The following is a 26,617-nucleotide window of genomic DNA, read 5'->3' on the forward strand; positions in this document are numbered from 1 at the left end:
GTCTGTCAATTCTGGGCAAAGGTCTTTGTTGCCAGGGGTGGTGTGTTTCGCTGTAACGATTGTGTACCATGATGAGCTCTGACTGAGAGCAGAGCAAGAAGCAACATTCTCCGTGGAGCACGAGTTTTGTTGGTTGGAGAAGCAGATGCACAGCAAGCCCTAGGATGCCATGAGAAGTACCTCAAACAAAAAATTGGATGTCCTCATTCTAGAAAACAAACACCGCAAGCTCTAAGGTAGCTCAGAAACCAGAGAATACATCAAATGACCTTTAGGAAGAAAACTAAGAGTTGCTTAAATACATAATTAAAGATTTCCACTGACTAATGTCAGCATCCAAAGAACTTCTTAGTGTTGATTTTTTGGCTGTACCTGTCTTTCCAGGCCTGATACAGAAGAGACGAGTCTGCAACACAGAGAAAACAGACATGGAGAGAAACCTGGGTAGTCTTTGCCATATTTAAATCAGGAAATGGCTGGTATTCTCTTATTCACGGCTTGGATAAGCAATTCTCACTTTGATATTACAGTATTTAAGGAATTCTCCAAGATGTCTTCAGGATATCCTGTCTTCAAATCTCCACTAACACCACATTCTTCAAAAATTAAGATTAATTTTTAATCTTTTTAATTACATTTTTAATCTAAAAATATGCATGACTCCCATACAAATTTCAGGTAGTGTATTTAGTATCAAAATAAGGTAAGTAAAGTGTTTTATAAATGGAATAGTGCGAAATATGTAAACAGTAAAATTTGTTCTGAAGATAGACATTTGAAATATATTGTAGAATAAAAACAAGCAAAACATTAGTGCATATGTGCATACAGTCTTTGAGGCAAACACACACACACACACACACACACACACACACACACACAATGTTTTCTATAATATTAAGATTCAGGGAAAATGGTCTGGAAAAGACACGCCCAACTGAGAGGAGTAATTACCCAGGGAAAGGATTGAACAACCACCGCAGCACTCAGAATCCAATCATGGGCTCCACCCACAGGTATTTCCAAGAACAAGACCCACTGAGCTTCAGAGAGAGAAGATACACCATGTTCATGGATTTAACCAAAGATATTTAAATAAAAGGAGATGGAAAAATATCACTTTATCCCATTGCCCTCCTCTCCCACTCAAATGATGCCTTGGTCTTCACTTCCTCAGGCAAAGAGAGGCCAAAACTAAAAAGTAAAACAAAGATAAAGAAGTTAGTTGTTGGCCAGGTCTTCCTGGTCATTTGTGGGACCCTGGGCTAGAGTACAAATGATATCTATATGTAATATGTCTGACTATTTAAAAGCTATAAATCAAGCTAACACACTGTTAAATAAAATATATTCTGTCCTCCTGCCTTGAAAAATATTCCTATAAAATGACATGAAGAGCCAGGTCAAGCTAGAGTTCTGAGTCCAACACCAGTGTGAGGCAGCTTTAGGAGAGCTGGCTTGGTGTCCATAGGCCACCTCCTCATGTTCTTTAACATAATATTTATTGCTGCCGCCGCTGTCCCCATGGCCAGGGGCTTTGTGCACACGTGAGGACCATTTAGCTCCCATGTACAAGCTCCATCCATATATCGCTTTGAACAGCTGCCCCTTGGTGTCACCTTGGCCCGGTTGCACTCCAGTGGTATGTTCCACCCTTGGAAAGTTGGCCTGGGGAAAGACCTATGCAAGCCCTAGAAATGGGTTCAGGGCCATTTGGACAGAGAATTTGGGGTCTCTCATTCCCTGAGTTTGGTCTAAAAGTGTGTGTGTGTGGGGACAGACACAGGCTCTGGGAGGGATATACCTTTGCCCTCACTGACTCCTCACCCCGTGGGAGTTGTGGATGGAGAAGGGCCATGGTGGGGCTCTGTGAAGCAAGAGTGCAGGGCTGGGCTCCCTCTTAACACAGGTCTGGGTATTATTCTTGGTTTGGCGGAGTCCTGGGCTCAGGTTCTGATGAGTTAAGGGATTTCGAGACTCATTTTACATATACGTGTGTGTGTGTGTGTGTGTGTGTGTGTGTGTGTGTATCCCAAGTCAAAATTAGACTCATTTTTCCCACTGTGTACAAAACTTGGATATTTAAAAAAATGAGCAGCACAGCCAGTATCAAGACTTTCTCCTCTATGAGAGATGCCCAGAACTGGGACTGAAACCGACTGATAAAACCAGACCCGCCTCTTACGTCTGATCATCTCCTGTCACTGGAATAGCAGGCGGAATTGGCAACACTGTTGAAACTGTTCTCTCTTCCTCTTTTGCAGACTAAGTATGGTTGAATTTATGAAAATTAAAAGTGCAAATGACGTGATTCCACTGCACTAAGGATGTTGTTTCCCGTATTATTTATAGCTGCCTAACAAATTACCCCCAAATTTAGCAGCTTAAAAACAACAAACATTTATTATTGTATAGTTTGTGTATGTCAGGAATCTGGAAGTGGCTTAGCTGGGTGTTTGTTGCTCAAAGTCTTTCATGAGATTGTAGCCAAGCTGTCCACCACGGCTTGCAATCATCAAGACTCAACTGGGGCTGAAAGATCCACTTCCAAGACCACTTGTATGGTTGTTTTCAGGTTTTAGTTCCCCACAGGATGTTGGATCAAGAGCCTCGGTACTCGTGGGGTTCAGTTGCTTGTCATACTGTGTGGGTCTCCTGGAAACCAAAGGAGAATTTCAGGAAGGAGAAAATGGTCGAGAGTCAAGGGCATATGGAAAAGGGTACCTCTGTCTAGCAGCAGCAAGGTAAGCGGTGACCTTAACAAGAATGGGGAGTGGGTTGGCAACCATATTACAATTGGTTGAGAAGTGAATGGTGGAGAAGGAAAGGGAGATAGAGCCAGTAAATCCCAAACTAGGGTCTGCCAACAGGTGCTGGATTGGGCCACCTGGAGAGCTTAGAAAAAATACCAATTGCTTACAGTTGATAGCACTGTATTGTGTATTTGAAAGTTGTTGAGAGTAGATCTTAAAAATTCTCATCACAGAAAAAAAAAGTAATTGTGATGATGGATGTTAATGAGACTCACTGTGACCATTTCACAATGTGTAGATATATAGTTATTATATTGTACACCAGAAACTAGTAAGTTATATGTCAATTATATCTCCATTTAAAAAATACCAGTTCCTAAGAACCACCTCTCCCCTTTTGTTTTGCAAGGAAGCTGAAGTTGAAAAAAATGACTTGTTCAAATTCCTATAACTAGGAAAGGGCAGAGCTGGAATTCCGCCCTCATTTGGAAGCCCAAGTTCAGGTGAGTGAGGAACATGCTAGCCTGACTCCCCACAAACCATGTGAACATGAACCCTACCTCTCCACTGATAGCTGGGTTGCTCTCGACACAGAGCAATTATGCTGAAAAATCGGGTAACAAACTGTAAGTGAGGGTCACCAACAGCCTAAGAAGAGGTTCTGGCACTTTTCTGCACATTGGAATCACCTGGGATCTTTAAAAATACTGATGCCGGAGTCCCACTCCACTGATTAAATTGATCTCGGATAACACTCAAGGCATCACAAAAAAAAACAAAAAAACAAAACTCCCTGGGTGATTTAACGTGTAGCAAAGTTTGGGAACCAAGCTTCCAGTTTGGGGTAAGAAGGGCCAGACAGCTGTTTAATCCAATGAAGGCTGTGGTCCCTCACTCTAGCACTTATATTTAGATACAGAATCTGGCATAAAATTTCAGGGGGTTTACAGAAGCGAATCTGGGGACCCCTTGAAGGAGGGGATGTCTCGGGGTCCCCAGTGAAACTCTCCAGGTACAGGAGTATCCAACTCCAATCAAGGTGACTTTTCTGTCCCCTCCAGAACGGCGGGGCCCTTCTCCTCACCAGAAGCCTCAGCATTAGTGTCGTCAAGCCGAGTTCCCACATGGCGAGGGCTCTGACAAGCAGGCAAGCGCGGCCGTTGTACGAGTGTGCACGCCGGTGTGCACGCGCGGGGTGGCCGCCGAACTCGCGTTTCCGTTACGGGAGCCAGGGCCGCCTCTGCCGGCGGCTGCAGATGCGCGCCCGGCGCCCCCTCCCGCCCAATCCCTTCCCCCGGCCGCTCTCGCTCGCCCTCCTCCCTCCTCCCACCTCAGCCTCGGCAGCGGCGGCCGCCTCCGGATGCGCAGGGCAGCGCTCCGCACGCGAGCTCCTCCTGCAGCAGCCGCGGAGCGAGCCGAGCGCCGAGCCCCGGGCGGGCGTGGGGCTCCCTCCCAGCCACCGAGCGACCATGAGCCGTGGCGCGGGGGTCACGGGGAGCAGGTGAGCGTAGCCGCAGGGCTCGGGGTGGGGTGGGGGTGGGGGTGGGGGTGGGGGCGGTGCGGGGTGGGGGAAGTAGTCGGAAGGGAAAAGCGCAGAGATGGACAGGGGGGGCTGGGCCCAACATCGCCGCGTGCGTAAGGGGCTTTGCCATCCCGACCCTGGGCGGGGCGAGGGCTCCACTGCCACCCCGGCATCCGCTCTCCAGTCACACAAACAAAGCGCCCTTCGACGGCGGCACCTGCCCCGCGTGGGGGATGGGATATGCGGAGGCGATGCGCCCCCCGTCCCCCGACGACACCCTATCGGCGGCAGGGGGCTGGGCGGTCGCACCCGGCTAGGGCGGGCGGCGCGGTAGTCGCGCAGGTGCCCGCGAGGGAGGCGGCGGCGCGCAGCTCGGGAGGCCCCGCGCCCCGGGCCCGGAGGCCGGGCCTACAGGCGGCGCTGCTGCCCCCCGCAGCGGTGGCTTCCCTCGCGCCTGCAACCCGGCTGCGCCGCGGCGGCGGCGGGGGCGGCAGGTGAGCGCGAGTTGTTCACATTCTGGTGGTGGCGGCGGCGGCGGCCGGCGCCCGGCGGAGGAGAGCGGGTCGCGCGCGCTGCGGAACCTCCTTGGCTCCCCGCGGTGGCCTGGCGCCCTTCCCGCCTCCGCGGGTGACTCCCCGCCCCGAGGCCCAGCCTCTGCTGTCCTCATCTGCCCCCAATTCTCGGGCTTCAGCTCCCCGGAGCCTCTGCGCCCTCTGCACCTGGAGGACTTGGGAGGTTTCCCAGGCGGGTGCTCCGTGTGTTTCTGAATACTGGCGGCGATTTGGCCACAGGCTTTCAGATTGTTTCAGTGGAGGTCACGGTTAGTTCCCTTCACATCCCCTTTGCCCATGCGTGGAGCCCCCCACCCTTCCTGTCAGCCCCTCACCCCCCATTTGGCACTAACAATGTCTGACACAAAGAAGTTTGCTTGAAGGCTTTCTGCTATTACTGTAAAGGTAGCCAGTAGCTCTGTTGGTCATCGGAGCCCCGCAGACCTTTAAAAGCTGATGCTTTTTACATGGGAATGTTTATTAAGAGGTGGTTTGGGGACACAAATCGTAGGCTGTTGGGTTCTCCAGAGGTAGTACCCACTGTGATCTGCAAAAGCAGGCTTTTACCATTGGATGTGGTGTTTCAGCAAAAGACACGTGATGATTGGTTTGTGAAATGTATCCTTTTGGTAATCCTCTCATTGCAGTAAGAGTGCTTTGCAGGAAGTCCACCCAAAGCAGTGCAGAAACACAGCCAAGATTCAGAGTCTGCGCAGAATTTACTTTCGGGACAGTCACAGACTGCAAAACAAAGTTTCTATAGGAACAACTAGAGGAAGAAGAGAATGCCAAGGTTTAAAGTGTCCACATTTCAGTTTTTGGTGGATCGTTAAACATTTGGCCCAGCTTCTCTCAGGGTGGAGGGAGGTGTTTTTTTTTCCCCCCTGTTCTTTCTTTAAAGCACTGTTGCAATCAGGAAGACAGTTTAGAAAAGTCGTTTGTTTGTTTGTTTATTTATTTATTTATTTATTTATTTATTTATTTATTTGGATTTCTTGACATTAGGATCATGAGTAAAACTACACTGGAACATGAACTGAGTCCACTTTGAAGATCAGAAACACTTCTCAAAGGTTTCACTCAACAGCAAGACTTGTGAATGATGTTAAAGAGAACTTGGAATGAAATTGTGGCTTAAAGTAAAAATTTCCCCCCCAAAACAATAGAGACAGGAAGTGAATTGAAATGTAGTATGTGAAATTAGCACAGTTATTTACACAAACAGCTAACCAAACTCTGCAGGCTGCTCAGAATCACCAGCCCTTCCTAGTATTACACCCTTTCCATCAAAACTCCTTCATCTATCTCATCGTCTCGCCTCCAGGGAGATTGTTGCTAATGTGTTGTTTTCACTTTTCAGTCCATATAATCCTGTGTCAGGGCGAGGTGCAATTCTTAGTAAACTGGAAAGCACCTGATAGATGTTTGCTACTCTTGTAATTTTTAGTAGTTGCACAATAAGTCACTCTGATACTTAGTCCTTCCTATATTTTTGGCCCTTTAAGCTGTTAGTACAGATTTCTTAACTATTGAGAAACAGAGTCTCTACCTTATATCTAACTACCATATTCTTTCTGTCATTTATTTGTCCAATGAACACATTTTTTTTTCCCAGTGAAAACTATGTGCCAAATAATGTGTTGGATGCTGGGGATTTTGAAACCTTGCTGTGCGCATGCACACACACACACACACACACACACACACTCACACACTTAGTTCCCAAAGGTGACCAACTTATAAACAAAGCATAGCAGAGCAGTGCAATAAAATCTTTAATCCAGTTGTATGTCAGACAGTATTGGCTCAAGACAGGCAGTGTCTAAACCTGCCTGAATATCGGGGTCGCACAAAGGCAGCCCCCATGTATGATGTTGATGATAGCAGATTCTGGGACTGCTATTGACTGCTCTCAAGTTTCATTTTCTCCTAGAGATGATGACTGAGTGATCGCCACTCATGGGTGCCCTCAGGTGGTCACCGAGTTAGGATTTCTCTACTTCCCTGTCCCTCCTCATCTCTTGTGCCTCTTTCTGCCCGACCACACTTGCTTTCCTCCTGTTGCTGGAGGGGATGGAGTGGAGACTGGATCCCTTCTCCTGGGCTAAGTGGTGAGAATCCCCCCACCCTATACAATTCTAGCCCGGGCTGTCGCTCCTCCGTGCTCACCCTGGGCACTTAGGGTTTCTTTCTCTTCCCTCCTCCTCTCTTCCCTCCTTGTTGCGTCACTGCTGGATAGATTCCAGCTGCCTCCCTCCTCCCTGCCAGCCTAGCCCCAGCCCTTTTCCTTCCTGGCCCCACTTCCCTTGGGAGTATGTTATGCAGAGATCTCATTGACAGTTACAAGAAGGAAGAAAGGAGTAACCCTAAAACTGCCCCCCTAATTCCTGCCACTGCACAGCAGGTGTCCTTTAGGCCATATCCCCGATGCAATCAGTCTCTTCACCTTGCCCCCCTACTACCCAGGGTCATTCTTCATTTACAACCAAGGACCACAAAGCTAAAGCCCTAAGTACTTTACTTTTCCTTTCCCAAGGTGTTAAAAACCCTTCCTCTGTGTATGTGTGTATATACAGTCACACAGAAAACACCGGCATCTTAAGCATGCAGCTTGATGAATTATCACAAAGTGAACACATCTAGTATAACCACCACCCAGGTGGAGAAATAGGACATGACATGCTGGAAGCCCCCTCCTCCTCATATTCCTCTTATTGTTACAGCCCTTCTCCCCAAAGGAACCAGAGATTAGTTTTGCTTGTTTGTAAGCTTTATAAACATAGAATCACACAGTATATATGCCCTTTTGTGGCTGACTTCTTTTGTGCAACATTACGTGTGAGATAAATCCACATGGTTATGTGTAGCAGTTCTTTGGTTTTCATGGTTTATAGTGTTCCATTATATGACTATCACATTTTATTCATCCATTCTCCTCTTGATCAGAGAGGAGTTTCCAGTTTTTGCCTATTACAAGTAATGATACAATGAATCCTTTAGCTTTTTGGATATCAAAGAGCTACCAAGTTTCACCATTATTTTTTCCTACTGGTGTAACAAAAAAGGAAAGGAAGAGAGGGGTATACTGGTGTGAAGGAGCCAGCCTGGAGAGCCAGCCCTGTGGATTTCCCATCTTTGCCAGGGCTAAGTCCCTTCAGAAGCATTTGAAAGGTGCTCTCATTCAGGGACCTGGACATATGAGAAAAAAGCCATGGGATTGCTTCTGTCGTGGTCAAGTTGACGAAGTGGTGATCTTTGAGGTGCTTAGAAGAAAAGAAAGTGGGCAATGATGGGAAACCAGCCTGCCTTGGGAATTATTCCCTGAGAGGATCGATAGCTGGCAGCTCAAGCTGCTCACGTCTCTTCTATCCCCCCACCAGCTTCTCACCTTCGAGCCCCTGATGTACCACCTCAGGGCCTAGTTCCAGAGGTCTGGGTACTGAGGAATCCTTCTGTCCTGGCCAGTATGGAGGTGGTTCTGTTGTTGGCTTCCAGAGCTCGATTCTGAATGAAGTCCATTTCCCTGGAGGATGTTTTCAAGTCACCTAGCCTCTCGAGAAGGATTTCTCATCAAGTCTACAACTTCTTGAGCAGGGTGCACTGACGTTTGTGGCCTGGAGGAGTGAGGTTTTCTTTAGGAAAGTGCTTGGGCCTTTTGGGCTCAATACAGGCAGTGTCTAAACCTGCAGATTATCGGGGTCACACAAGGTCAGGCAGCCCCCATTTATAATGTTGATGACAGCAGATCGTGGGACTGCTATTGACTTCCTCCTCTGCTCTCAAGTTTCAGTTCCTCCTAGAGACGACTCAGCAGACTGAGTGGATGCCCACTCGGCATCCTGGTCGCTGCCCTCTGTTTGGTCACAGCATTAGGGTTTCTCCTCATCTGTCTTGCCTCTCTCGGCCTGACCACACTTGCTTTCCTTCTGTTCCTGGACCTCGATCAACTCCTTCCTGCCTGGGACAGAATCCCACCCTCCTCCCCGCCCCCCAGTTCTTCCTTTCTTCTCCATTCCTGCCTGTCCTCTGTGGCTCAGCTTCCATGTGGCTTCTCCTGGAGCCCTCCCCAATTCCTCAATCGTAGACAAGCTCTCTTGTCTTCTCTCAAAGCGCTTCCTGTTTTAGATACAGGAAGAGTCTTCCCCATCGCACTGGGGTTTCTTGAAGGCACAGACTGGAAGGCACAGACACAGACCCAGTTGCTGTGTTCCCTGGCGCCTAGTGCGTAATCCACACACGTTAAGTGAACGGACTGATACGGAAACCAAGAGACTGAGACGAGTTGTCAGATGGTCTCTGCTTATAACTTCCTATGTGATTTTGGGTGGTTATTCACTTAACCTCTCCTAGAGTCCCATCTCCCCCTCTGTAAAATAAAACATCAGACTTCTAAGACCTGGTAGGCTCCTTCTGGTTTCAACTTTTTCTAAGTCTGACAGAGGATGTGTTTGGGGTGTGGTTGCACTCTGAAAGTGCAAGATGGCCTTAGCATTGTGGTTTAACTGGCCTTTTAGTTAGTGCCTGTTTCTTGACACTAAGAGCTCAGTTCTTCCCAGGTCATCATAGCCTGCTCTACGCTAATGCTGTAGCTTACATTTGTTTTTAATTTTGCTCTTCCCGTATCATATACATTTATTTTTTTTTCTGGTCTGTCTTTTCCATTAGTGTGCCCTTGGGGACAAGGTGTATGTGTTGTGTGTGACTTTTATATGCCCCCCCCCGCCTGTCATATGATAAATGGGTGTTAATTTGGGTTGATGAAGAGAGATCTGTATTATAGAGAGTATTGCCTTCATTGAGAGTATGTCTGGGAAGTATGTCTATCTGGTTTGTGACTAACGTAAACTCTTTTCCACTTTTTTTTTAAACCCATTTACTTCTCATGGCCTATTTCCTAGAAGGTGTGTAGTGGCTAAAAGAAGTAAAACGCTACTTGGTTTAAAAGTGAAAAGTTAATTAAAGGAGGATTTGGGGCCCATCATGGATTTAATTATGCCTGCTAACTTTATATTAGTTACTATAATGTAACTATAGTTGAGAATTACCTTCACAGGCAGTAGGAACCTTAGAAAGAGAGACTGGTAAGGAGGTGTTTTGCTGTCTGCGTGGCAGAATTTTAGGCTCCCTGTTGTAAAATGTACTGATAAAAGCTTGGGATCTGCAGTCTGATGGACCAGGGTTCTTGGATAAGTTACCCAAGATTTCTGAGCCTTATTTCTTCATTTGTAAAATAGGGATAATAGTGGTTCACTGTCAGGCACTAAAAGGGTTGTTGCGATGAATGAAATGATGCATGCCAAGTCCTTGGCTTAATTTCAGGCACACAGTAAATGTTTTATAAATATTAGCTATGACCATCTTACAGTTTTATTTTTACTTTAAGGATTGCTAAACACCTTTAACTGGGGAATTATTACTCATTGAGCCAGATTTGAGTGAAATCATTCTGACACCAAATACTAACCTGTCTAGGCTGCACAAGTTAAGCTGGGGTGCTGAGGTGGGAGAAAGGGTGCCTGCTGAGGTCAGAATTTCTGAATTCTAGTTCCAGCTCCTCCCTTTACCAGCCTGTGTGGGTTTGGCCAAGTGCCTTAATCCCTCTGCACGTGGGCACGGCAGTCCTTGGTCCTGCAGGCACTTCCCGAGTGCAAATGGACTCTGCCTACCTGACTGCACAGTTGGCTTGAGGCTTCATTTCGCAGCAGCCATGACTTGACTCTAAAAATGATTTTGTTGTTTGACTCATTTGCACCTATTTTAATATAATCCACCTTTTTTCCAACAAACATGCAATAAATACCCTCATTTAATATTACTCCTTTGAAGTCTTCAGCCCTGTTTTTCACTCCTGTTGTAGCTCAGCAGTGTTACTGTGCCCAGACGCAGGGTTTCCCTCTCCTAAGGGAAAGGGGCCTGTGGTAAGGCGGGGCCTGGAAGCCGATAGGCGGGAAGATAGTGATTAAGTCCAGATCAAAATGAAGGAGTTTTAAGTGCTAGCAATTAAATGTCCCTGCCCCGCCCCTACTGATCTCTAATCCCTAAATTACACTGAACGGGTGCTCTCTCTCCATGGTTGCTGTGGTTTTCTTTATAACAATCCACATGGGAAAAGCAGAAAGGAAGAAAATGTGGGGGACTAGCATCCACTGAGTGGCAAGGGTCCCGTGGGTCCTGTAGGGCCCGCTTCCTCCCCCTGGCTGTACAGGGGTGGGGCCGCCTTGTGGGTGGACTCCTCCTCATTGGGTCTAAGCCTGGCCCCAGCTCCCTAAACGCAGGTGCTTTTGTGCAGAGAGCTGGCCGTCTCCCCGCAGCATCATTAATCTTGTCTTGGACACCATTCACTCTCATCTACTTCATAGAGAAAAATAAAGGTTTTATACAGAGGTTTCTGAGTTTCAGCAGAAGGTCTAATATCTAAGCAGATGTATACATGTCTGGAAATAGAGATAAGCAGCTGTAAAAGGGGATTATGAAAGTGCCAGTTAAGAGAAAAATGCAGTTTTGTCGTTGAGGACACAAAAGTGGGTTGTTTTGTTTTTTTCCCCCCCTTCTTCCGTTCCCACCTTCCCCCTCCATTTCAAGCTGTTGTTTCTCAGTCTAGTTGTGTAGGACACAGCTCCCTGGCCCATGCTGGTATTATGAGCCTTGCGCTCCCCGACTGAGGCCGGTCATTGGTGGGCCGTTCATTGGTCGGCCGGTCGGTCGCCGGTCATTGGTCAGCCGCTCACGGCAGCTCTCGCTGGCTGCCGACCGCTCACACTGGCCACCAGCCTCTCCTGGCAGCACACGGTAGCCCACGCAGCACACAGCAACACACAGCAGCTTACGACCTTCGACTGCTCAGGGCAGCCCAGCTCCAGGGAGAGCTGTTGTTCACAATCTTAGCTGTAGAGGGAGCAGCTCACTGGGCCATGTGGGAATTGAACCGGTGACCTCAGTGTTAGGTGCACGGTGCTCCAACCACCTGAGCCACTGGGCCGGCCCAAAACGTGGGTTTTTTAAAAAAATTTATTGGGGTGACAATTGTTAGTGAAATTACATAGATTTCAGGTGTACAATTCTGTATTACATCATCTAAAAAAGGGGGTTTTAAGCAGACATATTTTGTAAAATAAGAATGACTTTCAATTTATGTTCTCATAGTAATTATTTTACAATTGAAAGGCATAGTAATGGCGTTATAAATGGTACGAGTCTAGAGAAAAAAATGTAATGGTGGGTTGTTCTTTTATGCATTTCATCAGGAACCAGATTTTAGTTTCTTGAAGCATTTCCTAATTTCAGGTTCACTACCACTCTGACTTTTTGAGAAATTTATGATTAAAAACAAGAAGATTTAGGTCTGAAAACGAGAATACATGTATTTCCTAGAACCATGGAACTTGGGAAATACCAAATCCTTGGGAAAATTTACCATATAAAATCTTCAGTCAAGGAGCTTTACAAAATCTAGGGGTTCCCGACCAACACGGCTGAAGAATGGAAGGGAAAGGGCGAGCACTTGGTCTGCTGCCTTTGCTGTTTTCTTCCTCTGTTTACTTCTACCAGGATTGGGATTTGGGGGTGAAGTGGTGGGCAGTAAGGAGAAGACATGGTACTAGGCAAGTACCTGGACTCTGTGTGACCCTGAGGAAGTTAATTAACCTCTCTGAGCCTCAGCCTCTGCATTTGTAAAATGGCCTTCATTGGCTTAGTGGGATGATTAAATGAGAAAATAAAGATTTTTTTTCAACACCCATAAATGCAGATAACACCATTGTTGTTTCCTTCCTGCCTTTTTGTTTATTCATCAAAGATTCTGATTCAGTGGGCCCAGAAAAACTATTTTTACAGGGCACCTTATAGAGTTCTAGGGGTCCTCAGACCACACCTTGAGAGATGCTACTTTTAAAGGATGAGTGGAGCTTGGGCACGAAGGGGGAGGACATAGCTGTCACTTATATGCACACATAACCCCAGGCGGTACCCCAATGTTATAGTACATGTCCATGGTGCACCCAGAGTTGGGGTTCATGACCTGCAAGGCTGCAGGCAGTGACCCCAGGAGAGGGATGCAGAGAGAGGGACGTGTGTGTGTGTGTGTTATGCAGGGTATGCTTGTGACACTGTAGATCTTTCTTTCTGGGGGAGCAGGCAGGGTGGGAGACAAGGGAGCATGCCATGCCAAGGAACTCGGGCTTTGGTCAGGAAGCAGTGAGAAGCCACAGAAGGGTATAAGCAAAGACGTCCTTAGACCATGGTGATGGTCACGTGAGGGATGAGCCAAGTACCTGCAGGCAGGTATGATAATTAGGAGAAATTATAATCAACCAACTAATGAGAGCCTCTGTGTGTGTGTGTGTGTGTGTGTGTGTGTGTGTGTGTGTGTGTGTGAGAGAGAGAGAGAGAGAGAGAGCGAGCGCGCTTGAACTGAGGCAGACACAGTGTATGCTGCGGGAGGGACGGCTATGAGAGATGTCCAGCAGGAGCTCAGTAGGACTTGGATTAGCTGCTTGATGAGGAAGAGGGAGCAGGAGCTGCTGGTGACCTGGAGGTTCCAGTTAGGTGACCCGGTGATGTGATTCTCTTTAAAGGCAGGTCAGGAGGAGCAGGTTTTCATGGAGAGGGAAAGCAATGATTAGCTAAGTGCTGAAGTGACCCCCAGGTACCAGGCACCGGAAAAGAGGCCTGTGAACGAGGGAAAGATGTGGGATCTGAAGCCTTGGCATGAAGGTGAGCTCCACGGCAGTGAGAAGGGGTAAGAGGAGGGTGCAGGGCGTGCTTCTGGGTCACATCAGTCCAGGAGGCTGGAGCAGATGGAGGCAGGAGATCCAGCACGTGGACAGAGGAGAGGTCACTGATACGTGTGGTGGGAGAAGGGAGCAGACCAGGTGAGAAGGGACTGGAAGCCATGGAAGACCTGGTACCCGCTTCATCTAATGAAGAAGTGGTCACTAAGCCCATTCGGTCTGCTGAGCAGGAGTCATTGGTGGCTCTAGCTAGAGTGGTTTGGGTCACAGGGGAGATGAGAAGCCAGATGGCTTTGAGTCTAGGAGAGAACGGAGTGGGAATGTGGAGCCTGAGGTCTTTTGTGAGACTGGCTTGAGAAGGGCGGAGAGAGTTCACGCAGTGGTGAGGGTGGAACATAGGTTAAGAGAGGGGCCACTTAGTTAAGTGGAGCTATCAGAGGCCAGAGAAGCAGTGAGAAGACCTGGGAGAAGAAGGGGGCAGGAGGCTCTCAGAGGGAGCCAGGGGAAGGGGGAGGGGCTGGAGGCCCGCGCAGGATGGGCGATTAGGGTTGTGTTACAGGAGACTTGACAGAGGAAGGCCAATGGCTGCCCACGGATGTGGCCATGCTGTGACCCTGTGAAGGTGTATTGGCAGGTCCTGGGGGTGTGGCAGCACAAGAAGGAGTTCAGGGCACGCTTGGGAAGCTCCCTTTACCTGTGCAGTTCCGAGCAGGCCATGGAGAGTGACAAGGGCAGGAAGAGCAGAGAGCAGGGAAAGAGTTCTTTAATCTGCAATGTGTCTGGAGAAATACAACATAATGATCATTTTGAAGATTTGCATAATTATCGTGTATAAGATTAGTATCAGTTTCTAAAATTGTTTTTTTTTTCCCTTTGTTCTAGTGAGGATCACAGTGCCTCTTCAGAAGAAAAAGGTACGGCACCCTAGGTCAATGTAGAGTTACTGAAAAATGTAATCTGTACTATATGAAATATTTGCAGTTTTAGAAAATGATTTATTAATTCTACTTATTGGCTGCAGTTGCTTTGTTGCATTCATTCATTCGCTGACTTACAGAAATAGAAATATATTAAAATAATCATGTTAGGATGATGGAATAATGACTTTTTTTAGAATTTTAAAAGTATTTTTCAACAGATATTTAAAAAGGTAAAATGTAAAGAATTTGGACCTTTGTAGCTTTTTACAACTTTTAAACTCTGGGTGTAATTTCTTTTTAACTTTATTTTAAATTCAATAAAGTAAGTTTAGAGAAGCATTATCAACTGAATTCTATAAATTTTTCATGCATAATAACTAGTTGTTGTCTTTGATACTTGAGTGCTATCGTCAATTTTATATATGTAATGAAAATAGCAGGACATAAATCTGGGTCAATTAAAAACTCTTATTAAATGAATAGACTAGCTCTGAGTTTGGTGTGGAAACTGCTCTGGTGTTTCTCGAAAGTATGTAAAATGTGTGTGGGACTGTATTTCTTGCTTTGTCCCGGTCCCTCAGGCTGTGCGGCTGAGAGCCATTCTGGAGGAGGGTTGTGGGGCCACGTTAGGCGTTAACCTCACCTGTGTCACTGGACTACGTGCAGACTGACTTAGAAACTCTTTAGGCCATTGTCGGGCCACTGTCTTGCTTTTGCACGTTCTGTATCCCTCCTGTAGTTCATTTTTTTCAGTGCAGAATAGCAACCGGCCTAATAAAGTATTGCCATTAAAATCCAATAAAGGCTCTGTGACGTTGGGCTGGAATGTGCAGCGTCTGGGGATGTCCCGTGTCTATCGAGACTGGTCAGATTCTGCGTCACAGTGCAGAGCTGGACCTCCCACCCACAGTAATGTACCCCTTTGCTTTTGCCTCTGTTGCTGTCTGCCCGAGATGCCTCTCTCTCCCTTCACGTTTTACTTTCAAGACTTGTTTGAGCTCAACCAAATTTATGAATTCATCCTGAGTCCCTCATCTTCAGTGACTGCTCTCAGTTTCTCTCTTGGACCAGCAAACTGCTGGCCTTACTTCATATTGCATATTGTAGTGAGCTGTCTAATGCACAGCTGCCCCTTGCCCTCACAATTGCATTAACCCATAAGCTGTCTTCTGTGGCATGCGTTGTCTCCTAATTTCTGCAGAGTGCCCGTCACACAGTGTACACTAAGTCAGTGTTCATGAAATTGAAGGGCCAGTAGTCACTGCCCGTGCCCAGGGGAATTCATCAGCTAGTAACTAAGCCCCTGTCGTTCAGCAGCCCAGATAGGAGAGAAATGGAAGACTCTCAGGCCCTGTTGTCTGGGGCAGTCTTGTTGGCATGGCATCAGTACAGGCACGGACCATGGTAACTGCTATGTTTCCCTGAAAATAAGACCTGGCCGAGCTCTAATGCGTCCTTTGGAGCAAAAGTTGATATAAGACCCGGTATTATATTATATTATACCCGGTGTTATAGTAAAATAAGACTGGGCATTATATTATAATATATAAGACCCAGTCTTATACTATATTAAAATAAGACCTGGTCTTATATTAATTTTTGCTCCAAAAGACGCATTAGGGCTGATTGTCCGGCCAGGTCTTATGTTTGGAGAAACACGGTATGGAGCAGTCCTTCCATACACAGAAATGCCCTTGTTTTATTTAATATTGTTGGTAACTTCTGCAAACCCCTCTTCTCCTTCATCGATGATGTCTTCATGCCTAGCCTCTCATCACTTTGTAGCTGGACCTCTGCAGTGGTTTCTGTGTCAGGCTCTCTGAAGTCTGATCTGTCCTCAGCATCAGTGCCCGCCAATGGCCCGCAGCGTCTTGGGGAAGACCAAGGCCCATTCCCATTTGAAGCTCTGAGTCTCCGTGTAAGAGAACCATCACAGATGCCAGGTCTTCAAATTGCGCCCAAGGCCTTCCCTGGTCTGGTCCCACCTTATCTGTCAAGTTCAGGGCCTTATCTTCAATGAATTTGTGTCACTTCACCAAACTGTCCGACAGTTGTTTGCCCGAGGAAAGTCATCGCTTCTTTGTTACAGGAACACTATTGTCTGTCCTTCCGGTTACAAGATCTAAAACCAGGTGCTGTTTTTCTTTGGGGTCAAGTTACTTAATTGCCAGGGATGTTTTTAGGGAGCTGATGAGCTGATCAATCAAAGAAACAATGCAGCTACTTCGGCACAAAATTGAGAGTTTACCAGGGAACCAACCAAATGTAATTCTAAAGTTTGTTGGCTTTCTGTTCTCCCTCTACTGGAAAAGGCTTAATGTTTCCTGGTCGAAATCTTTTTCCCCCCGGAGAATATGCCATCATTTTTATTAGTTTGACATGCAAGGCTGCTTTATGCTTTAGGTCTAAAAAGGCGATTCAATTTATAGCAGAGGGTGTTTCTATTATTATTGGCTTAGTGGCTTTTACAAAAAGGAACATAATATTTTATTTTGTGCTTATATTTACGCTCTTAACCTTTATTTCTTTCTCAAAATTTAGATTGCCCTAGCCCCAACCTAGATACTTCAAAGGACTCTAAGTCAGGTAAGGGATATGATTAATATTGGGAAATGCCCAAGTGAAATTTTTACAAAATAAACAATTCATAGCAAGATAAATTACCGTTTATTTTTCTGATTTACTTCAAACAATCTGAGTGAAAGGTAGGCACTTTTATCTTTCTACTTAAAAGAGTTGAATACATTTTAAAGTTTTATGATTACCTATTCTAGTGTAATCAATTACTTTAAAATTTGGTGATAAAGCTGTACTTAGTGAAACAGGATTTATCTGATGGGGCAATTCAGCCATTTTCTGGACCGACCACACTTACCTCATACAGGTCCGTCTTAAGCCCGGCCAGGGGGGATCCATTTGGCTGTGGTAGCCCTGGGAGGCTTCCTTGAGGAGGTGATAAATTGGGGTAACAGGGCAAAGATGAGTAAAAGAGTTGTTTTTAGTTCAAGGGACTTGCAGGTGTAATGAGGCCTTGATGTGGGAGAGCGTACATATAGTGCTTCCTTCCAGAGACTGAAGAAGGTCAGATTACTGGAATCAGAGAACAAATGAGCTCGCCCTTGCACAAATATGGGAAGGTTTAGTGCTTTGTAATAACAGGGTTGGCCAATGCCTGTCACAGAAGTTTAGGAGTGAGTGTGACCTATTAGTAAAAAACAGCTACCACTTATTAAGGCCCTGGGCTGGTCACTCTTTACAGATATCTTATTTAGTCCTCAAATTTGTGCCATAAGGCAGAAAAATGGTTCTGGAGCTTTAGGGAGCAGAGCTAGAACCAGGAGTCCTAGGACCAGAACTGAACCGGTGGCCCCAGATTCACACCCTCCTCTTGTACCCACCCCCAAAGGAGACTCCATCTTCCAGGGACCTGGGGCAGAAGGTGGGGTCTCCAGGGGCTGGTCCAGGCAGAATTATAGCACTGGAGGGGTCCCAGACTCTCTGAGGGAACCAACGTAATAAAGAGGGGCCATGGTAGGGTCTGCTTGGTACTTGAAAGCTGGGCAACGCATTCATTGATCCAATACACATTCATTCCTCGAGCAGCCGTGTAGGGATAGGTGGGGGTAATAAAGGTGGTAACACAGGGCTTCAGTCCTCCAGGGATCACACACCAGTAGCTAAATAAGCAGCCACTATTTAGCAGTGGGAGAAAGGCGACAGGGCGACGACAAAGGAGGCCCATCTCACTGGGTGGGGTGTAGAGAAATCTTCAGCAGGAGTAACATTTGGGCTGGGTCTTAGTGGATACCTGGGAGCTCTGCAGCTGGGGTCTGGGGGAAGGATTTCCAGGCAGTGAGAAGGCATTTCTAAAGGCTTAGAGGAAGGAATGGCAATCATCTGGTGTACGAGTTGGGGGAACACGGGTGTGATGAAGATAGGTTGATTCTAGACCAGTGGTTCTTAAACCTGGCTACGTTGGAATCATTTGAGGGCGTTAAAAAAATACTGCTGCATAGGCCGCACCCCAGACCGGTTAAAACAGGATGTGTAAGGAAGGGCTGAGTCCCAGGCATGGTGTGTTGAGAGAGTTCCCCTGGTATTTCCCGGTGCAGCCAAGGTTGGGAACTGCTGCTCTGTGCTTTCAGCCCTGGAGGACAAAGTCACGTCTTATCACCTTGATTTCTCAGCACCTGTTCAAATACAACCAATGCCGCTCCTGTATTCAGGTGTCCTGTCCGGCAGGAACTTCTTCCTGTTCCCCTTCTCTCGCACCAGCCAGATCCATCTCCTGGGTGTTGAACTGCTTCAGTACTAATAAGTGTACTTGGAAGTGTGACAACATTGTAAGCTGGCCAGTCTGTCCACGTGGAAATCCTAGCTCCAGACTTCCTGGGGGAGGATGGTGAGGTGGTGGTGGTGGTGGTGTCCGCCTAAGTGAATGAACTGGCCTTAGCTTACAGTATTGAGCAGTTACGAGAACTAACGTTAAATGATATGTAGAGCACTTTCATAAATACATGTAGAATATGTAGGTATATATGCAAAATAAGTAAATACATCTAAATGAGTAAATACATGTACAGTGCCTGGTACATGGTGAATACTCTACAAAAAGCTTCAATGAGCCCATTAGCTGCTATTACTATTGTTCCCATCATTATTCTCAAACCTTTTCCTTCCTCCATGGAACTATTGCCAGTTCTATGTTTCTGGTTGTCATTAAGTTATACGAGTGAGGGAAGATTGGAGAATAATGCTGGTAGCTTTCCATGAATTTACTCATTGACTCCTGATCCTGAGTGAAGGGTGAGGCCACATAGGGAGGATAGGAAGAGGAGCGAGGGAGGAGGGGAGGTGCAGGGGATGAACTTGGCCTAGCAGTGCTCCTGGGCTTTTCTGTGGTGGGCCAGGAGAGGCCCATGGTGCCCCTGCAGGTGGAGGTTGGACTCAAATTTGGGAGGTGAAATACCCTGCTAGGGCTCTAGAGGTAGAAAGGAGGGTGGGGAGTGGGCCCTGGGGGTGAGTAGTAGGGGGTGGCTGGTAAGAGGAACCCAGAGGCAAATGGAGGGTACTTAGAGAGGAAGGAGGGGAACCAGGACAGACGCCACGGTGGGGGGAGGCCTGTGCAGGCAGGAGGTTCCTTGTCTGTCCCTGCGGAAGTCATGGACCTGGGGGTGAACGGGCTTTGGGGGACATCAGGGAAAGGATCCCGAACTAGTTGTGAGAACAGAAGCCGGATTGTAGTGGGTAGAAGTGCTGAGTTGGGAGTTAGGAAGTGGGGGGAACATTCTTGGGGACCACTCTTTTCAGTAGTACTTGAACAACATGGACTAAGTTTGTCCTGTGCTTCAGTGAGATGGCACCTACACCCCAAAACTGTTCATTGTTCCTCGGAACCTTCTAGATGCCCAAGTTCAGGGGCAAGATGGGAGCCATAGGTGCAAGACAAGGCCAGGTAGGACTTGGGTGACACCCATATAAAATGACTGTTGCAGCCAGAGTGTGATCTGAGCTCATATTTAAATGGCTCAAGTTTATTTTATCTATTTCCAAAGAAGAATGAGCCCCCTTTTATGTGAACCACACTAGTGTTGGAGTTGAGAATTGACTAACAGAAGAAATTAGTTGAATTTAGATCCATTTTATAATATGGATAGTGAAATAAAGTAGTTCCTAAATTTTATTCATTACATATTTCTGGCGTATGTTTTTATTTAGGAGAGGACAGCAGTTCTGAGAGCAATTCTGAAAGTGACTCTGGTAAGTAATGTGTTTCTCTTTAATTCAAGTGAAACATATAAACCTTTATTTTTATGTTAAAGTAATGCACATGTCACTTATATTGCTTGAGGACCTGTTAATTACTTGCATGGTTTTGTAAAGTACTAAAAAAGTACTTAACATGGTGAATAATTTCTAGTTGGCAAGAGAAGTGGCAAAACAGGATGAGCTGAAGAAGAAAGACAGGAAATGGTTGCTATTGGTGAAAGGCAAACATTTTACCTATTCTCCCATTAGCCTGTTTTCTCTTAGTTGTCATATGAATCTGATTTAGACTTTTTTTTTTTTTTTTTTTTGCAGATAACGAGGAGCCAAAACCAGAAAAAACAAGTGAGTATATCCTTCCTCTGAATTTTATCTTTTGTTGTTGAAAGAAAGAAGATAGCCTTTGGGATTTTTGAGTTGCTCACAATCCATTTTGGTGCAAAAACTGAGGCACACATTAGGACACTTCTAAGCATTTTGAAAATTGGGGCTCACTCCACTGTGTTCTCGGTCGTGCATAGATACCGACACTCCTGTGAGGTTCTGCTCTGACGGTTTCCCTAAGGAAAAAAGATTGAGAGACCGACCCTAATCTGTAGTGCAGCCACTGTGGCACTGGCTTCCTTCCGTGGTGGTCACTGCTCCCAGATTGTCGCAGAGTAAGCTGTTTGCTGCGGAAAGTGTCGTGCCATTTGTGGTTTCGAGTTTCTGGCTTGCTCTTCTGGCTATTTGTGAGCAACTTGAGTATGAAAGGACATTGATTCTAAATATAAGATCATGGTTTTTGTCTGAAGTTTTGTGAGTGACTAAGCTTATATTTTAACTGATTTTATTTTGCTGCCGGATTTTGTCCCAGTTCTTAGAACATGATCTGCCCAGGAACACGAATACTATACAACGCAGTGGGAGGGCTCCTTTATAATACTTTAAAATAAATGGAGTCTCTTCACTCAGGAGTCCTTCTGTATTTAATCTAATTCTCTCTGCATTTCCCAGTGGGGAGTCTCTGAGGCAAGTGTAAGCTCCTTGCAGTCGTGTTGTGTACTGATAACCTGTGGTGATCTCTGCATCACCTTGTGGTGCTGACGTCCCATTCTGATACCCATAAGGAAAAAATGCGTACTAGCCCTCCTCCTCCCAGTCCTCTTTATACATTGATGGATTATTTCATCCTTCAAAATGTGGTCTAAAGTCCAGCCTCTGCAGATTGGATTAGGGTAGAAATGAAATTAGAAAGCTGTGTGTTGGGGTCACGGCTTTGTTGTCTGGCTATTAACTGGGTCAGTGGCCATAGGGAACCTGAGACCAGAGGCAGGTCCAGAAGCTAGGCCTGGACCATGGCCAGCAACCCAGGTGGAAGGTGTTTGGAGTCAGTGAGGCTCAAGATAGGCTCAGAATTAGGTGGGTGGCTGGGGTCAGTGCGGTCAGGCAGGGCATGCGTGGGGCAGAGAACAGCTGGCTCTGGCCCTTGGCTCGATTGGATGTCCTTTAGCAGTGAAAGTGCTCTGGTGTCTTCTGTAGGCTGAGGATGCTTGTCCTTGGAGCCCCAGGTCCATCCAAGGGGCCCTGCCTTCCCCCACGGTTACTCGTTTTGTGGAAAGGCCTGTTATCCTCCACACTGGGGCAGAGATGGAACAGGCACCCTCCCGCTCACCTCCGTTCTCAGGTCAGGTGTAGGAACAGGTGGGCTGCCCCTGGGAAGCTTGCTCCTGTGTGGGCTGGCCAGCACTGCGGCTTGAAGAGAAGCTGTGGCTTACAGGTTGAGGGAGAATTGGATCCATCTCTCTGCCCTGGCTGGAAAGACCTGTCAGAGACTCTGCATTTGCCAGCTGGTTAGGATTCTCTGATCTCTTTCCCTTTCTCTGCGCTCCCAAGACAAACAGTAAGATAGAAAAACATGGGATGTGGATGCAATACAGTGTAGATGTGCAGCCATTAAATAATTTCTAATTTAGTGGTCCTTTAAAGGACAGTGGCTGAGGAAGGACGATTAGAGGGTTGTGGGGTGCGGGACTTGGGTCAGTATTTCAGAACCTTTTCATCTATAGTATTCTGAGTCGAAGGTTCTGAATAGTTCGTTTCCTTTTGCTGTTTCCTTTTGAAAAATGCCGTTTCGGGAAGCTGGTTCTCTCTTGCAGAGCTGGTCCTTGAACGCTGCACTGATCGCCGGAGGGATTAGGCAGCTTGCGTGGCAAGGGCTGCCGCACTGGCCCGGGGAGTGTCTGCACCGCCTGGCACTGGTGATGGCGTGGGACCTTACACAGGTGTCCGTTCTTCACCAGGGCGACCCTCCCAAAAGTTGTTCAGACCTTTAAAATGTAAAACCATGTGTGTGACATATTTGGTCTGACCCCAAGTGACAGAGTTGTTGTCTACTTTAGAGTTCTTGCATTTTTTAATGATTCCTGCCCATCACCATAGCAAAATCATAGTTATTGACAGTTAGATAACACACACTGAGCACTTGTGAGTGCCAGGTACAATCCCTACCTGTAATTAATTTTCTTAACTTTGTGGGGACGGCATTATTTTAATCCCCATTTAATAGATGGGGAAAGTGAGGCATGGAGGGACTTAGTAACATAACTAGAGAGCCGAAGCTCATGCAACTAACAGCTAGTGTAGATAATAGGAAAATTCATTGCTGTAGCCTCTCGTAATACGTGTTTGTAGTACGGAATTCTAGGCATTCAGAAACTAGTCATTGAGCACATACCAGACCCTAGAGATACAGTCCTCATAAAGCTTGCATTCTAGTGGGGAGAGTCAAGAAGCAGAAACACTAACTGTGTAGTGTGCCAGGTGGGGGAGGAGGGCATGCCCTGAAGGAAAATGAAGAGAGAAGAGTGAGTGCAGCAGGCAGGGGAGACAACAGGAAAGCCTCTCAGATCAGGCGACACTTGAGCAGAGCACCTCAAGGCTGTGAGCGAGGAAGCAACATGACTATTAGTGCGAGGAGAACGAATGTGCCAAGGCCCTGATTTAGGAGTGTGCTTTGGTGTGGAGAAATGGCAAGGAGTGATCAGAGAGCAGTAAGTGTGGGCCGGCTGACAGAAGCTGGGGAGCTGGGCCGCACTGGGCCTTGAGCCGTGTGGGAGGAGTCTGCATGCTCAGTCAGAGACTCCTACAGACTACACCTACAGTCAGAGTCCAGTTTATGCCTAAAGTCAGATGTTACCCCTTTTCTTACTTCCAAGCTACTCTCTCTCTAGCTCTGTAATAACCTGGAGGGCTGATGCCCACCAAGCGTTATCTTGGGGATAATGACTCCAGCTTAATTCCTGATGCCTGGTCCCTGTGAATGACTCCTCAGTGGGGGCTGCAGGTCTCCAGGTGACGCTGGCTTACAGTAGGTGAGGAATAACTAATGAAGTTGCCTGTGCTCTAAGCCCTTGTTGTCTCCACAGATGGGGAGCTAGGAGAGTCTTTCACCGAGGAAGCTGCCACTCAGGGTAAGAGTGAGGCAATGTGCTTGCCCTCCTGTGTTCTCTAATTCATACCGTTCTCCTCATGCTGTGCTGTTAGAGGAGGACCTGAGGAGCAGGTTGAAGGATGATGAGAGTGGTGGCTGCTATATGAAAAGATCACATACAGACATATGTGCCAAAATGGGGTGCATTGAAACTTGAGTCACATTCAAACTTATTTTCGTGCGTTAGACTTAACAGTGGTATTCACAAACATGGTAATGTGTCATGTGCCATTAAATCGACTCATGGAGATGTTTAAATATACCAGGGGTGCCAAGAAAATGTATACAAGTGGACACTTTGGTCAACGTTACTCAAGCAGTAGTTCCTCGTAATCAGAAGTGTCTGGACGCTGATGGTAACCACTTGGAGCACCTCTTGTAATTGTAGAAGTCAAATGTGACTTTTGTTATCGATATATAATGAGTATTACAATTTTAATAGTTTTCCTTTCTTAAAATATGTATACATTTTTTTGGCACCCTCTGTATGTTTAAAGTTCTTGTTGATTGTGAAGCTGAAGGTGTGTGTTTAAGTAGTAGGTGATTTACCCTGTGATTGACATGTGTCAGTACATGTGTGATGATACCTTTTACAGCTGAAGAATGGGAGGATAAAGAATTGCCCACAGATCATTTGAATTCAGGTATGAATTTAAACGTTTTCCAAAATATTCTTTTAAATATCATTATTGCTGAGGGGCATACACCTTTGAGTTTTATAATCTGGGCATATCATGTATATTTATTTTATAAATTTTATTTGAAAACGCCAAGGACATTCAGATAAGTAAAACTTTGTTTCTGTCATTTAGAATTTATTAAACTTCAACCTCACTGTGAACACTGTAAAGCTGAAAATGTAAGTATCTTTTAATTATAAAATATGATTATCTAATTTGCTTTATTTAAGAAAACATTCACTTTTATATTATTTAACTTATCTATGTATCTGTGTACTTTTTCTCCAGAAAAACAATGAAAAAGTGACCCCCAGACTTCTTTCCAGGGGACAATTTTTGTAAGTAATTTTGAATACAGGAGACTTAATATGATCAGTCATTTAATTTTCTGCATAAAAATAACCCCAAGCAGGGGAAACACAAAACAGCATAACTAATTTCACACATTTTATGTAACGTGTTTTCTTTGGTAACGCTTCTTCAGAATGCTATAGAGTTCCCTTAGTGTTTTTGAATGAAATTAAAAACATAAATAATTTTAAGAAGTCTCCTCCTAACCAAACATTAGGACTGAACAGGTGTTCTTATCTGTCCAATGCAGACTGAAGGTGGACACGGAGGGAATTTACGAGTGCACGGAAACTGGTCTGGTATTTGAGGTTAACAGAAAAGTTGACATCAAGTATTGCATTTTGTCCTGGAGCAAATACGCAGACCTGGTTGTTAAGCCCTGGGCTGTTGGGGGACCCTTGTTTGATGTTAAATGTGACCCAACCTGTCTTACCTCCATTCAATTGCCACATTCCCTCTGCTTGGGTCGTAAGTACTTGTTTGCTAAAATTTTAATTGTGCGCATGTGTGTCTGTGTGAGAGTATTGTGTAACCCACACAACACCTGGAACACTAATTCACTTTCATGTTTTAACAGACCATGACGTTAATATGACATTCAAAGTCTTACATGTCAAACCTTCTGGGGCCTCATTAGAATATCCTGTGGATCATTCTGCGTCCCATGTCAAATGGCACGTGAGCTCTCTCTCTCCTGTGGGACCTGTTATTCAAAGTGAAGAGACGTTATACCACCACGGGGCTGTGGTTCTGTACAAAGTCATTGACCAGAATCCATCCTTGTCTTTTCGCGTGTACGTAGCAACCAATAACGAGTCCTTCATCAAGGTAAAGCCAATAAAAATGAATGGTAGATGTTGACTACTTTGTGTTCAAACATTGCACCATGTTTAGGGGCAGGCCCTGTCCCTGTTAAATAGCCCCACAGCCTGGGTCTAACTTGGCGCTTAGCTACAGTGACTATCAGGTCAGCGCCTAGGTGTGTGCCGAGTCCTCAGATCCGTGGAGCATGGTTGTCTATACATGTAAACAGCATCGAGAAGACAACAGATGGGAAATAGCTCTCCAGGGATGAGGTTGGCCCAGGCAAGTAGGCCTGGCTTGGAGATGGTTGCCTCACGGACAGCCGAGGCCAGCTGTCTTCTGCTGCATTGCTACTTAAAGTGTGGTCCGGGGACCAGGACCATTGGCATCAGTGGGGAGCTTCTTACAATTTTAGCCCAACCTCAGTCCCACTCCCGACATGTAGGATCAGAGCCTGCACTTGACAGGATTCCCAGGGGAGCCGTCCACACTTTAGAGTGTGAGAAACACGTGCTCTGAAAAACACTGGGGAGACGTCTGAGGTCTTTGGGTCAAATGTAGGGTGACTGACGTGAGATTTCTCCTTGGCCTAAAGCTCCTCAGATAAGATGGGCCTCCCAGGTTAACTCATTTCATTCAGGACAATGGTTTGGATAAAAATTGACCTGTGGTTCATGCGTTCAGCCTTCTGTGTTTTGTAGCAGCAAATCTTCATGATTCACCTATTGTACTTGAGGGAAGGAGAGGGGGATTTGGATATTCTTCTTGGGGTTTGGATTCATCATGGTTCAGTTTTCCAGAATGTAGAATAAGGCTGTGATATTTAGCCCATTTTCTGAACTCCTATATAAATTAGAATAGTTGTAATTGAACCTCCTTTCATACCTTTAGCCATGGTCAGTATAGTTGTAATGGCTTAGAGGTGGTTAGAGAACTGAAATGAACAAAGTAAAGACATAAAACAGTGACTCAAAACTGTACTTTGAGATTTGAGATCAGAGTTTGACGTAAGTTAAAAATACAAGCATTAGATCTATAATAAAGGGTAAAAATCGATGAGTTATAATTT

General features: G+C 46.1%; 1 protein-coding gene across 1 annotated transcript in view; it reads left to right on the plus strand.

Annotated features, from left to right (window-relative positions):
- Positions 1-3,877: 3,877 nt before the first annotated feature.
- Positions 3,878-26,617, plus strand: part of CARD8 (caspase recruitment domain family member 8) — a gene marked incomplete at its 5' end in the record, with an annotated part of 38,067 nt that continues 15,327 nt past the window's right edge. Inside the window, 11 exons of the mRNA XM_081079342.1 lie at positions 3,878-4,254; positions 14,438-14,469; positions 17,017-17,061; positions 20,194-20,235; positions 20,557-20,586; positions 23,649-23,693; positions 24,310-24,357; positions 24,526-24,572; positions 24,682-24,731; positions 24,995-25,212; positions 25,322-25,572. Coding sequence (XP_080935468.1) covers positions 3,878-4,254; positions 14,438-14,469; positions 17,017-17,061; positions 20,194-20,235; positions 20,557-20,586; positions 23,649-23,693; positions 24,310-24,357; positions 24,526-24,572; positions 24,682-24,731; positions 24,995-25,212; positions 25,322-25,572 — 1,185 coding nt within the window. The remainder of the gene's footprint in view (positions 4,255-14,437; positions 14,470-17,016; positions 17,062-20,193; positions 20,236-20,556; positions 20,587-23,648; positions 23,694-24,309; positions 24,358-24,525; positions 24,573-24,681; positions 24,732-24,994; positions 25,213-25,321; positions 25,573-26,617) is intronic.

This window comes from Rhinolophus hipposideros (genome assembly GCF_964194185.1).
Source record: "Rhinolophus hipposideros genome assembly, chromosome: 2".
In the NCBI taxonomy this organism is placed as follows: domain Eukaryota; kingdom Metazoa; phylum Chordata; class Mammalia; order Chiroptera; family Rhinolophidae; genus Rhinolophus; species Rhinolophus hipposideros.